The sequence below is a fragment of the Cyphomyrmex costatus genome, unplaced genomic scaffold (assembly GCF_001594065.2).
Source record: "Cyphomyrmex costatus isolate MS0001 unplaced genomic scaffold, Ccosl1.0 scaffold474, whole genome shotgun sequence".
NCBI classification, from domain to species: domain Eukaryota; kingdom Metazoa; phylum Arthropoda; class Insecta; order Hymenoptera; family Formicidae; genus Cyphomyrmex; species Cyphomyrmex costatus.
In genome coordinates, this window is record NW_017279009.1 from 2,206,672 (window position 1) to 2,218,817 (window position 12,146).

Here is a 12,146-nt window from a genome sequence, read left to right on the forward strand (position 1 = left end):
TAATTCAATTACTTTCATCCGTATAATTAAATTAAAGAACGTCGTTAATCAAACTATGAAGTTCTGATAATTTCTTGACAATTGTCTCATGATTAAATATGTATATATATACACATATATATATAAATATGTATACTTGATTGTTGTAACTTTTAGAATATTTTTCCTTGAAGAAATCAAAGTTTAAGCGCTCCATCATTAATCACCGAGAGATTAATCAAGATCCAGACATTGCGAGAAAGCCCGGTGGCTGAAGAAATCTGGATCAAAGTAGGGCTAGGAAGCGTATTTGGAAAGCAACTTGCCGACGGAATGGAGCGCTGCCGGCTCTCGGGTGAAAGTGATCCAAAATTAACGGGGACGCCTGGAGACCCCGTAGGTGTCGCCGGTTCGACCGATCGACTCTGGAGACATATCGTAATGCAATATCGTATTTTACGATATCGCAAGGATCAAAAAATACCAAAAAAATAATTACGCTCGCAATTTTACCTTTTTAAGCAGTTTAGAATGTCAAAGAGAATATTTCTTTTAAATAAAAATAACTTTTACATAAGAGATAGATGAAAGCCTCGAGCGTAAATGTCGTCGAAAATATTACGTAGATTACACAGAGCTAGTGCCAACTAAATTCCAACGTTTATATACATTCCAGTATGCATTGAGTTTATCAAGAATTTTATCGAGTATTCAAACTTAGAAAGTATCATTGCAGAAAGGAAAATAATTTTTGTAAATTCTTTGTCTTTCTATTTCAATTTATTCTTATTCTTTTCTCATCGAATATTTTTACGCTTTGAGGCGAAAAAAATGTAAACTGTAAAATATTTTCTATGGATAATGTTTAATATATTTTCCTTACTTTAAATGTACAATTCCATTGAAAAGTCGCAATAAAAAGCGCTATATTAATTAATTAAAACCACTTTTTAAAAATATATTATCATAACCTATAACTTAACGTGCTTATTCGGTTTAATATTTATTTAGTTTCTACTTACTTTTTCAAAAAATTAAATCTACGTCTGTAATGTTTTCAAATATACTAAAATAAATCAGAAAACAATCAAATATACAATACAATATTAATAATAGTGATTGGAGTATAAAAGATACTTCTAAAGATACTTCAGCTGATCGTACGAGTATTAAAAAATCAGATGGGCTACACCCAGGTTAATAAGTTCATCGATAAAAAGCCTTTTTTCTGAAATTGTTTAATGGCAGGAGAAGCGTTTAAGTAGGAATGAACCTGCTAATGTCAGCCGACAGATCGAAAGGAAATTTCGCCGTTCTCGCCGGCGGAGATCCGCGGGAGAAGAATTCTCACGTGAACGCGCGCGATACCGTAAATGGATAGCGTTCGTGGTAGTAGTACCGTTCCTTGGGCTGTGCGTCGCGTGGCACGGTGCGACGTGATGCTGCAGCGCCTGAATGCAACTCTCGCGCGGCGCAGGGCGGCTGCAGCGGCGAGGACCGGTTAGGGTCGTCTCCGTATAGCGCACGAGAGGAACAGGAACGAGCTAGAAGGATGCGTGGGTGTATCTCTCAGCTATCGAGTTCTTTCTTCTCCTCTTCTGTGCGTGCTCGCCCTCCCGGCACCCTCCACCCTCGGATCCCCCGTCGAGCCTCCGCCTCGCTCGCTTTTACTCGCTTAGCACTCGCTCCTTTACTCACCGTTCCGCGCATCGCAAAAGAATCTTTCGTCGCGATCGAATTCGAGAATTCGCGAACGCTCGGTGAGGCGATCGGACGCGGCGACGACTGGTGTCCAGGGGACTGCACTTAAAGTCAGAATGAATCGCGTAAGTAATTTGTAAAACGAGTTGCGTTTGCAAGGATTAAATCGAAATCTGAATCTGTCGAATCCAACGTCGATCCTCTGATTATAGTTTTTCATTACAGCGAGTCTAAAGGTGGAAGCGCAGAGTTTTGATGTGTAACGCACAGTGCATAACGCATAAGAATGAACCAATCGAAGCCCCTTCATTTCCTTCCTTTGCATGAAATCAAAGACTGTGATTGGTTGATTTTCTTTTATACTCCCCAGCCTGTATTAAAAGTAACATCATTGTTAGAATTTCGTTCTCGTAACAGAGTATGGGTACGATTAATGTGATGCTACAAATGCTTTGACGCGTTCTTTGATTAGTCAATTCATAAAATTCTTTCTTCTAATTAGGCAATTAAATTCTTCAAAACATTTCTAATAATACTTTGATCGCACCCCTTGCTGTTATTTATATTGAATAAATTATATCATATAGGTACCATATGTTTTAGTTGATATCGATATATTGCATAGAAAACACAAAATCTGATTGTCACATAACACAAAAACGTGTATATTTATGAATATTATGCTGTAAATGTGTTTGCTGATACTATCCTTTTTAACGCGGGACCACATTCGACTTTACAGTTTGAATCCTCAACTTGTCTCGCTCTGATTCTAAATGTTGTCGAGTCCGCGATCTGCGTCTATATTCTTGTCCGAACATCCAGCGAGTTTTAACGCGTCAATCGCGCGTGAGGTCTCAATCCCGTTCATAAAGGTAATACGCCACGGGCGCGTGTAATAACAATAAGGAAGGCATATTCTTCGTTAATCGGCGAAGCTGAGCGGAATGCGGGCATGTTGCTGGCTCGCATTAGTCGGTTGCATTCGGCCGGTCGCTTACTCGCGCGCGCGGTCCGGCCGGTGCGATTGCGCTAGAATACAGGTGAGCGTGTTGCGGCATGCAGGTACAGTTAAAGGTCACACCGTGCTGCATCTCTCGCAGCTGAGAGGCGCGACGGGGTATATACCTATACCTAAGTGTACCGCATCCCGCGGCTCTATCTCAGAAAGAGCAACGCTTTGTTCTCTAATAGGTCGCCGCCGTCTCGAAACTCGAACGGAATTCTCGCTCGTGAGACGTTCGAGTCGCACCGATTAAACTCCTCTATATCAATACACTTTCGCACGTTCATGTAGAAATGATTTGCGAAAAGGAACAAGACTCGATTACAAAAAGACTATACCGTAGTATTTATCTTGAAACATATATACGTTTCGCATTAGGAACGACAGAAGAATGTAAAAAAAATAGATTACGAACCAATTACAGAAATTAATTAAACTCTTGAAATCAAGTCTATCTCGGAAGAAAATGATTAAGTGACAAATCAAATTGTCTACGTTATCTTCACTTAAGAATTAATCGTCTAATAAGTCTAATAAATCAGTGATCCCAACAGCTCATTAGTCGTAATAATTGCGATCGCGCGCTCTCTGCAGACACGCATCGTTGTGCACGTTTTCACTTATGTTTTTCCTCTTGTTGGCTTGTTTCAGGCGAGAAACCGTATCAGTGTCAATGGCCGGAATGCGAGTGGCGATTCGCCAGGAGCGACGAATTGACGCGGCATTACCGCAAGCACACCGGGGCTAAGCCCTTTAAATGCGCGGTCTGCGAGCGCTCCTTCGCCAGGAGCGATCATCTCGCGCTGCACATGAAGCGGCACCTCCCGAAGCAGCACACCAAGTGAAGAGAGTAGGAGAGTATATGGACAGAGAAAAAGACAGAGAGAGAGAGCGAGAGATCTTCTCTTTGCTTCCCGTTCGTTCTCGACTACCTGTGTTGGACGCGCGCTGCGTGGTTTTCGCCATTCAGGCTTCGAGGCGCGGAGCTTTTCGGAACTGTTAGTTGGAGATGAGCATCGAGAGTTTAGAAACGTGTAGAAATTATTAAAAAAGGAAAGAAAACTTTCTCACGCAGATATTATCGTAATTTCTAAATGGAGCGATATCTATGACATCGTATTGCAAATATTCCACGTTCGGCAGAAAAAGTAATTGCTTTGTGACTATTGTAAGATTTTAAGTACGATTGATTTGGAAGCAAAAGAGCGATCGTATTTAAAGAACTTCACAATAGTTGCAATAAAGCTGCTTTTTCTTCCGAATGCAGTCGTTGCATGTGTTTACATTTCTTTTTTTACGCTTCCTTCCATACGTCATCCCGTTTTTGTAAAGAGAGTTACAAATTTAGCCGGATCTTTTCAAATTGACTTTCGATCCGCGCGAAAGCACCTTCGACTCACGTTTGTTTACGCAATTCGCTGTCTCGTCCTCGATATGATTCCGCTATAGTTTCGAAGTATCGGCTGTAGGCCCGATCGTCGATCCCGATTCGCAATATACATATCGGGGAAGCATCGTCGAACGCTCGAAGCGAGCCGTCTCGACTCGATCGCTTCGGTTACGCTCACTACTGTTCGACTAAGCGCAATCATGACGAAATACATCCTCGGTGTGGGTGGTGATCGCGAGGAAATATTTCGTCATAGCGCTGTATACTCACTCACGGACAAGTCCGAGCGAGGGATATTACAATCCCCGTACCTCTCGGTAACTATAGCGTATAACTTCACACCGACGGATGGGCCCGCGAGCCGCCGACTCATAAGAGAAGTGAATAAGCCAATGCTCTTGGAAGGTAAAAGCGAAAACATCCGTCTTAAAAGGCAGAGAGAGGTTCTGTGTATTATCAATCTTTTCACATTCACTTCAAAATGTTTACCTCCGATCTGATATACTTTATCGAAATATTTGCATTCGCGCGAACGATAAGAATTTTTTTTCATTCCCATGCACGTGTTCCCCGACAATCATTTTTATTTACAAAAAGCTTCAACTTGTCGCATATATATCTATATATACGCTATCGTTATTCGTATATTTTTCGAAGCTGTACACGAACTCGTCATCTCGCGACGCTGTCGAGTCCCCCGTGAAATGATGATTTGCCAGATTAAAGCGCGCGACGCTATCTCGAAATTATCGCTATCTCAAAGCTGGCTGCGCGACTCGAGATATCCTGTTTGGCGTGTAAACGATCGTCCGCACGATCGCGCTTAAGAGTCGAAGAAGCTTAATCCGCGTCTCGCGCATCATCATCATTTCGATAGTCGTCGCTAACGCCCGTAACGCGAAATTCGCCCCGATATTTGCCGAACCTCCTTGATAGCAGAAACAGATATAGGTAGATAGAAGAGCGAGTATCACGCTTTGCCGTTATCACGTTCGTATGTGAGAAACGACACGATATCGTGATGCCTTATGTACAAATTCGCGTAGTCTTGAAGAGATAAGATGTCTTATAGCGGTCGATGTGCGCGTGCACGTGTATGTGTGTGTGTGTGTGTGTGTGTGTGTGTGTGTGTGTGTGTGTGTGTGTGTGTGTGTGTGTGTGTGTGTGTGTGTGTGTGTGTGTGTGTGTGTGTGTGTGTGTGTGTGTGTGTGTGTGTGTGTGTGTGTGTGTGTGTGTGTGTGTGTGTGTGTGTGTGTGTGTGTGTGTGTGTGTGTGTGTGTGTGTGTGTGGGCGAATGTTGCGTCCGTGTGTGTTATATATGCGAGTTTGTATTTATATATATGCGTATTCTACACACGCGGTAGTCTATGTATGCGCTTGTGTATACGTGTAAAAAAAGAAAAACAAGAAAAAGCAGAAGATACGCATCTGATAGCCATGTAGCTAGTGTAATATTATCTGTATATTACGCGAAGCGATGGGCCGGGAATAATTCGTTCTCACGCGTACTCCGATCGATTCGATCCGATCCATCGCTCGTCGTTTATCGTGCTTCGCGCAAAAGGCGATATGTACACTTTTCGCGTTTAAAGTCATCGTGCGCTCCGCGCCAAAAACGCAAGAGACGAAATTTCTAGCGGTAGTCAGAGACGGAATTCACGACAGGGAAACAATGAATTCTTTTACACGAGTCTTTTTGATCTTTTAAATCGCTGCTGGAGACTTCGATCGTGAGATTTCTTAAAAATAATATTTTTATCACATTTTTCTGTTACAATTACCGTGTCTTTAACAGCTCCCTGCCTGGCAATGCTTCTATCAAGACTCCAAAGATTTGTCTCCTGCTTTTCCTTTTTTTTTTATAGCGCTTTTTCATGGCCCTGTTTCGACCAGAACAATTAATAGTTGGATTAAATACAGAAAGCGACTGCAACGTCGGCTAGTTTCGTCAGAAACTTTCAAACATTTTTATATCCATTCTCGGAGGCTCTTCTGATGCAAGACTCTATAGAAGCAACGAGCAGTCTTAACTGTGTTTATTTTTTTTAGATAATATTATATTTCCCGTGTAAAAGACAAGATTCTAAAATTTGTCCCTTTTAAATAATTGTGTACTTTATACTGATGAAATATTTGGTTTATCATCGCGTTCTTTATTTTATAAGACCGCCGGGTATGACTTTGTTCCAAAACACTAACAGATATTTCAAATTATACAGTTGAAGATTTCCTTTTTAACAGGGTTATCGCTAGGAAACCGAACTTTCAGGTCTCGAAAAGTTCACGTCCGTCCCTGGCGCGCGGAGAAAGAGAGGCGTCGGCGAAAAGCGATTTCGCGTATCTGGACGTTCCGTTACGTTCCGATACAAGCACAACAAGCATGTCCCACCTCGGGAGCGCGCGCAGGAGGCCAAAAATTCTGTCCGTAGTCGCCGCTTTGTACACAACGCGCGATCATTTATAATAACCGAATGATCGAATCGTTATGTAGTTACGTAGTTACGAACGTTAGACGGAAAACGAAGTAATGTGTCTATTTATATCTGTCTATCCGCCTGCCTATCTCGTCACCGCATTCTTCCAAATTAATTCCTTCGAGTCGTTATATCGTCATCGTCGTTTAGACATCCTCTGTCTTTCATCGCTCGTACCATGGACCTTCCCATACAGTACCAATTTTCAAGGGAAGTAGTCCTAGAGTGCGTTTCCTTTCACGCCTGATACGCAAGTTTATCCTTTAATCGGTAAAATAACAAAATCTAAAAGTGCGTTCCGTTTTAAGCACGATGCACATGATGTATTATTTTATTAATTCTTGTTATTTACCGAATATTGAAGAAGGGTAAAATAATACATCTTGCATGAAACGAGACGCACTAATCGTAAAAACGTCCAGAAGATGTTCTACGCGGATATTCTAAGAACATTCCCAGGACAAAGTGTGCTGTGTGGATTCTTTCGTCTCGCCATCCCCATATCTCTCCTGCCCTTCTCTTCGTCCTTCTCCTTTTTCGTTTCCATCTCGTTCTCCTTCATCTTCTCCTTGCTGATAGCGAGTGTCCCGCTTGTCTGCGTGTTGGATCGACTTTACGATTACTATATATAAATGTGAAATATACCTCATTTGCAGATACGCAGCTATAGAGTCGACGAGCCCGCTCCAAAGCGCGCTCGATCAAAGCGCGAAATCAAATTTGTACGCACCTCCTGTTCTCGACTTCTTACGGTCTGTCTATAATGTTTACGCTGTAATTTGTGTGTTGTGTAATTTAAATATATGCGAAATAGTATATCTCTGTAAGAGAGAGAGAGCAGCAGCAATTTTGATATACTAGTGCCCTCTCGTGACCACCTTTATCTCCTTCATCCACTTCCGTGATTTCATTGCCACATAGAGGGCACCACCATCTGTTCTGCGTTTTGGCAGCACCTAGCATCGAAAATTGAAACTTCGTGCTCAAACACATTGTCGACAGATTCTATCGATTTACCGTATCTGACCGCCTTCTTATCAGGTTCACAAATTAAAAAATTTTTTAATTGCAATTGTTCTAAATAACAAATATTTTCTTTTCAGAATCACAACAGGATTCGTAAAAAAAAATATATATATATATATATAAGAGAATGATCTCCAAGATGCAAATGGAAAAATGAAATTTGGTAAAGTTCATCTGTAAAAGGTTAGATTTAATTATTAAATTTACACAAAGCGACAATATTCATTAAAGGACCCCGCACTAATTCTATATGAAATTGGGTCTCGGTGAAATCAAATGGTTTTCTCATATGTTACAGCTTATGACCTGCACCAAACAAAATGTGTGATTCATCTAAAGTTGCTGACATCTCACCATAAAATAACTTCTAAATGGCTGACCTAAAATGAATAAAAGTATAATAATATGTAGCATCATATATAATCATACAAAGAACATAAAATGTTTCGAGACGGCAAAATATTTCGAAAACTATATAAGTTTTATAAAAAAAGTTTTAGGTAAAAAAGTTTAAAAAGGCCCTAGCCACTGACTTCATCAGTTTGACTTTGAGTGGCGCTGCCAAGGTCATGACAAGGTTTACATGGATTTTTTAAGTAAGACCCCCCCATTCTTTCTTTAATTTTCTTATAATCCTTGATGAGATCTTTTCAAAACACTATAACTTTATTCATTTTAGGTCAGCCGTTTAAAAGTTATTAAGCATTTTATGAGATGTCAGCAATTTAGATGAATCAAACACTAAAACTGTTCATTTTTTTTACGCTAAAACTTATTGTTTAGCAGGTAAGCAGCATAAGCTACAACATATGAGAAAACCATTTGATTTCACCAGGATCCAATTTCAGAATTAGTGTGGTGTCCTTTTCATCGAAATTCTTGTTTCTTTTTTTGCATAATTTAAGTAAAGCTGGAGACTGACAAGTTTTTTAAGTGTTAAAGACAATGTCTACAAAATTATCACATTTTAGAAATCCAAATGGGGCAGTTGAATTAAGATTCCAGTGGAATCTCTTTCTCCATGTGTGTCAGTACAATATTACGATCTGTCTCATTAGGTAAACGCGTTCTGTCTCCTGTTTTCAGTGGTGCTCTCATGTCCAAGCACATAACGTCGGTATTCAGAGAATGCTGTTTATCTTCCAAATTGTTGTCGATCCGTATAAGCAAAGACTCCAGACTATTGTAGCTTGTTCTAGAAAATTAATTAAGTTTAATGCTTGCACTTAGGAGAAAAAAATAATTTTAATGGGTGAGTTCAAGACGGCAAAGCGGCTAGGTACGCTTACTGAGCAATCGAATATGATTGGTTAGATCTATAAGTAATAACCAATTACATTCAATCGCTCGGCAAGCGTACCTAGCCGCTTTACCGTCTTAAACTCACCCAATAACTGTATTTAGTAAAAAAAAAAAAAAGCAGCTTTGCTACTGTGTGCATATATATGTGTTTTTAAGACTTAATAATTGCACTAGTCTATACACACCAACTAAAAGTAATATTAATGTTGTAATTTTATATCCAAGAACTATTATGTAATACAATATATTAAATATGAAAAATTAATTAAACTTTTAGTTATTTTTTTTTAACAACTGATATAGAGAAACAGGGCAATGAGCCAATAAATTACGTTAAAAATCTTTTTAAATTAATTTAATATATCTTTAGTTATTTGACTAGGTTCTTGTTCTTTATTTTTAGACATAAGTATAAGTATGTAATTAATTGTATTAAAAAATCTTACAACAGTTGCAAAGCTACTCTTTCGTCTGAATGCAGTTGACGAGTCTAATAATTAGCAGTACAAAGATATATATATATACGTACTTAGCATGCTCAATCATTTTAATTAGGTCTTCTTCAGTCTGTTTTAATTGCAGACCTTCCTTTTTCAAACCTAATTCTACTTCATCCTTACAAAGCTCTGAACCGGGCCGATAAATTCGATTTTCCAGTCGCGTTTCGACGCATTTCACCACACCTATTTTACTCCTCAGTGTTGCTTCCAACTGGGTTATTTCATTTCCCAACATTTCCATTTCCTTCTGCACCTATTTATATTAAAAAACGCAGATAAAAACTGCTAAAAATGTTTATATATTTGATATTTGTTAAATTCATTATTTGAATTATTTTTATTCATATATTTTCATGAAACTCGATTAAAATTGGAGAAATGTAATCGATCATGTATACCTTAAGCTTCTGCCACTCCATTTCATTTCTACCTTTTTGCGTTTGATAGATTCTCTTCCTCAAACTGTAATCTGTTGCATCTTGTTGGGCTTTAATATCGTTCAGTGCATGTTCCCTCATTACACGTGTAGCCTCACGAAAATTGTAAGAGTCACTCAATTCTTTTTCGGCAGACAACTTGGAACAACGACATCGATCCAGCCAAACCTCGTATGTGATTGAACTACTAAAATGGAAAGAGACAAGTTACGAATTTTTGGTGAAACAAAGATTGCAGTGTAGAAAGCAAATAAAAGAAAAGGAAATTTTGTACCGTGTTTTATCGACTGGTGTTCTCGGTTTGTAACTTATATTTGCAGAAGTGTGATCCAATTCGAGATTGTCCTTGTCTATTCTAATGGTTTCATTTTTATCCTCTATGTCTAAGTTCAGCCTAAATTTAAGGGCCTCCAAGCGATTTAACTTTTCCCATGCGGCCTGTGCTCTATTGGGTGATAAAGGAATGGAATAGAGGAAAAGGAAATTTGTTATTCTCAGTTTAATTACCTCTTGGTAAATTCTTCATGAATATTTGTGATCAAGCGGAGCTCCTTCTTTAACTCTATATCAGCCTCATCATATGTAAGTTCAGCTTCTCTACGGCAGTCCCTCATTGAGATGCATTCGCTGGTGATACGCAGGGGATGAGTTATATTTTCAAGTTCCTTCTGTGTGCTAGCTTTCTCATCACTTAATAAGCGTATCTCAGTTAATAACTTTTGCAGCAAATCGTCGAGAATGTCTTTCCATCTCGATAGTTCTAACACTCTGACGAGACAGAATATTATGTTGGAGATGTACATTTTTCATAAAAAGTTGCAATTGAATAAAATCAACTGCAACTTTATCATTTCCAAGCAGAACACAAGTCATTATTATATTAAAATGACGTTATTATATCAAAATGGCTCTAAAATGATTGCCAAAAATGACTTTTTAATCAATAACGATTTTAACATCATCGTGACTTATTCTGCTTGAATTTTTACTATAGATTAATTGCAATGTTTGTCAAGGATACTCATAGTCACCTGTCCGAAATTCGAGTATCATTCATGTAAGTGTCCCATTTCGTCGTCACGTTCCCTTCGAAACGAGTAGTTTTACTCGAATTGCGTAGCCGACAAGCTTCGGATCTTCTGACGTCTGCGTTTTGTCGAAGCTCCCATTGTTTGGTGTACCAATCCGACAGACCGATATGAGGCAACGGCTTTTCATAAGTGCTCATGAATTTGGCCATGACGAGAATTCATTTGACAAACAACAAAAGAAAACGAAGTCAAGAAAACGGATTAGAAAGGAGGAAGCGAAAGATATTATTTTACAAGTCGCGAATTGGATAAACGATTTGATCGCAACGTTGTCAGGGTAACGAAGAAAGACGAGAGTGGCGAGGCAATCGAAATCATTGAAATTCGTATGTATAATTGCAAAATTTCATCGACGTCCTTTTGAATAAACAACGAATTTTTTATTTTATTTAACAGATTATTGTTTTTTGAATACTAGAAGTACCAATTGATCATAATTGAGCGTTTCTATTTTTTTAGACTTAATAATATATTTCTGAAAAGATATTTTTTGGAATTGTTTGACTTTCAATAATTGTGTTCTTTAAATTAATGAAATATTTTTCATCACTTTGTTTATTTTCATTATGACAGTCTATGGTCCTTGAGCCTTTTAGTAAGACATGTTGATATTAACGTCAGTTGAAGGATTGAGTGTACGATCGATCAAAAGTATGCCTTGGAGAAATTAACGGAATTAATTGAAATCGAATTTTTTAAACATTAATATTTCTTCGGACTTAGAATCTGAGGATCTCGATTGTATTATCTTGAACCAATGTGAAAGATACAAAATTGAACACGTTTACTTGAATATTTATAATTTCCTTGATTAACATACTACATCTAATAAAACATGTTTTTAAGATTTATTTAACATTAATTTTTACATTAAATATTTTAAAAACATTTTGTTTTAATATTGTGTGCCGATTGGGTAGTGAATTTGCTCACTTTTGTGATTTTCACCTAATTTCAAGGTAACGACCTTCAACTATTGCACTCGATCTTTGAAGCGACGTGAAAGAGGGTGCCTCGAATGCTTTTGAATAAATCGCTCGTTTTTTATTTTCAAATTCGCGTATATCAAAACAGAAGGTACACCGCGATTAATTATGCGAAAGCAATGATTTTAAATAAAGGGAAGGGAGGGGAGGGGAAGGGAGGGCGGTTATGTCCCCTGGCATTATCGTGACTCAGCTAAAATTCGTGTGACGCCATTTAATATATATCGATTCGATGACGAATTCAAACGGCACAG

General features: G+C 38.6%; 2 protein-coding genes across 2 annotated transcripts in view; one reads left to right on the forward strand and one right to left on the reverse strand.

Annotated features, from left to right (window-relative positions):
* LOC108777878 (Krueppel-like factor 5) overlaps positions 1–3,573 on the forward strand; it is a 41,356-nt gene extending 37,783 nt beyond the window's left edge. Inside the window, exon 4 of the mRNA XM_018544861.1 lies at positions 3,338–3,573. Coding sequence (XP_018400363.1) covers positions 3,338–3,531 — 194 coding nt within the window. The 3' untranslated portion in view covers positions 3,532–3,573. The remainder of the gene's footprint in view (positions 1–3,337) is intronic.
* A 4,801-nt stretch (positions 3,574–8,374) lies between these two features.
* On the reverse strand, positions 8,375–11,207 carry LOC108778060 (tektin-2). Its single transcript, XM_018545132.1, has 6 exons — positions 10,847–11,207; positions 10,323–10,583; positions 10,090–10,260; positions 9,777–10,002; positions 9,408–9,631; positions 8,375–8,771 (listed from the first exon to the last, which is right to left on the reverse strand). The coding sequence occupies exons 1-6, from the start codon at positions 11,053–11,055 to the stop codon at positions 8,570–8,572; spliced, it is 1,293 nt and encodes a 430-aa protein (XP_018400634.1). The 5' UTR covers positions 11,056–11,207; the 3' UTR covers positions 8,375–8,569.
* Between the last annotated feature and the right edge of the window lie 939 nt (positions 11,208–12,146).

Bases quoted from the DNA above. Each gene is read 5' to 3' on its own strand.
- LOC108778060 (XM_018545132.1), bottom strand. From the start codon at position 11,055: ATGGCCAAATTCATGAGCACTTATGAAAAGCCGTTGCCTCATATCGGT. The intron at 10,584-10,846 runs GTGACTATGAGT...CTGTCTCGTCAG, and splicing joins GATACTCGAATTTCGGACAG to AGTGTTAGAACTATCGAGAT. The intron at 9,632-9,776 runs GTATACATGATC...TAATATAAATAG, and splicing joins TGGAGTGGCAGAAGCTTAAG to GTGCAGAAGGAAATGGAAAT.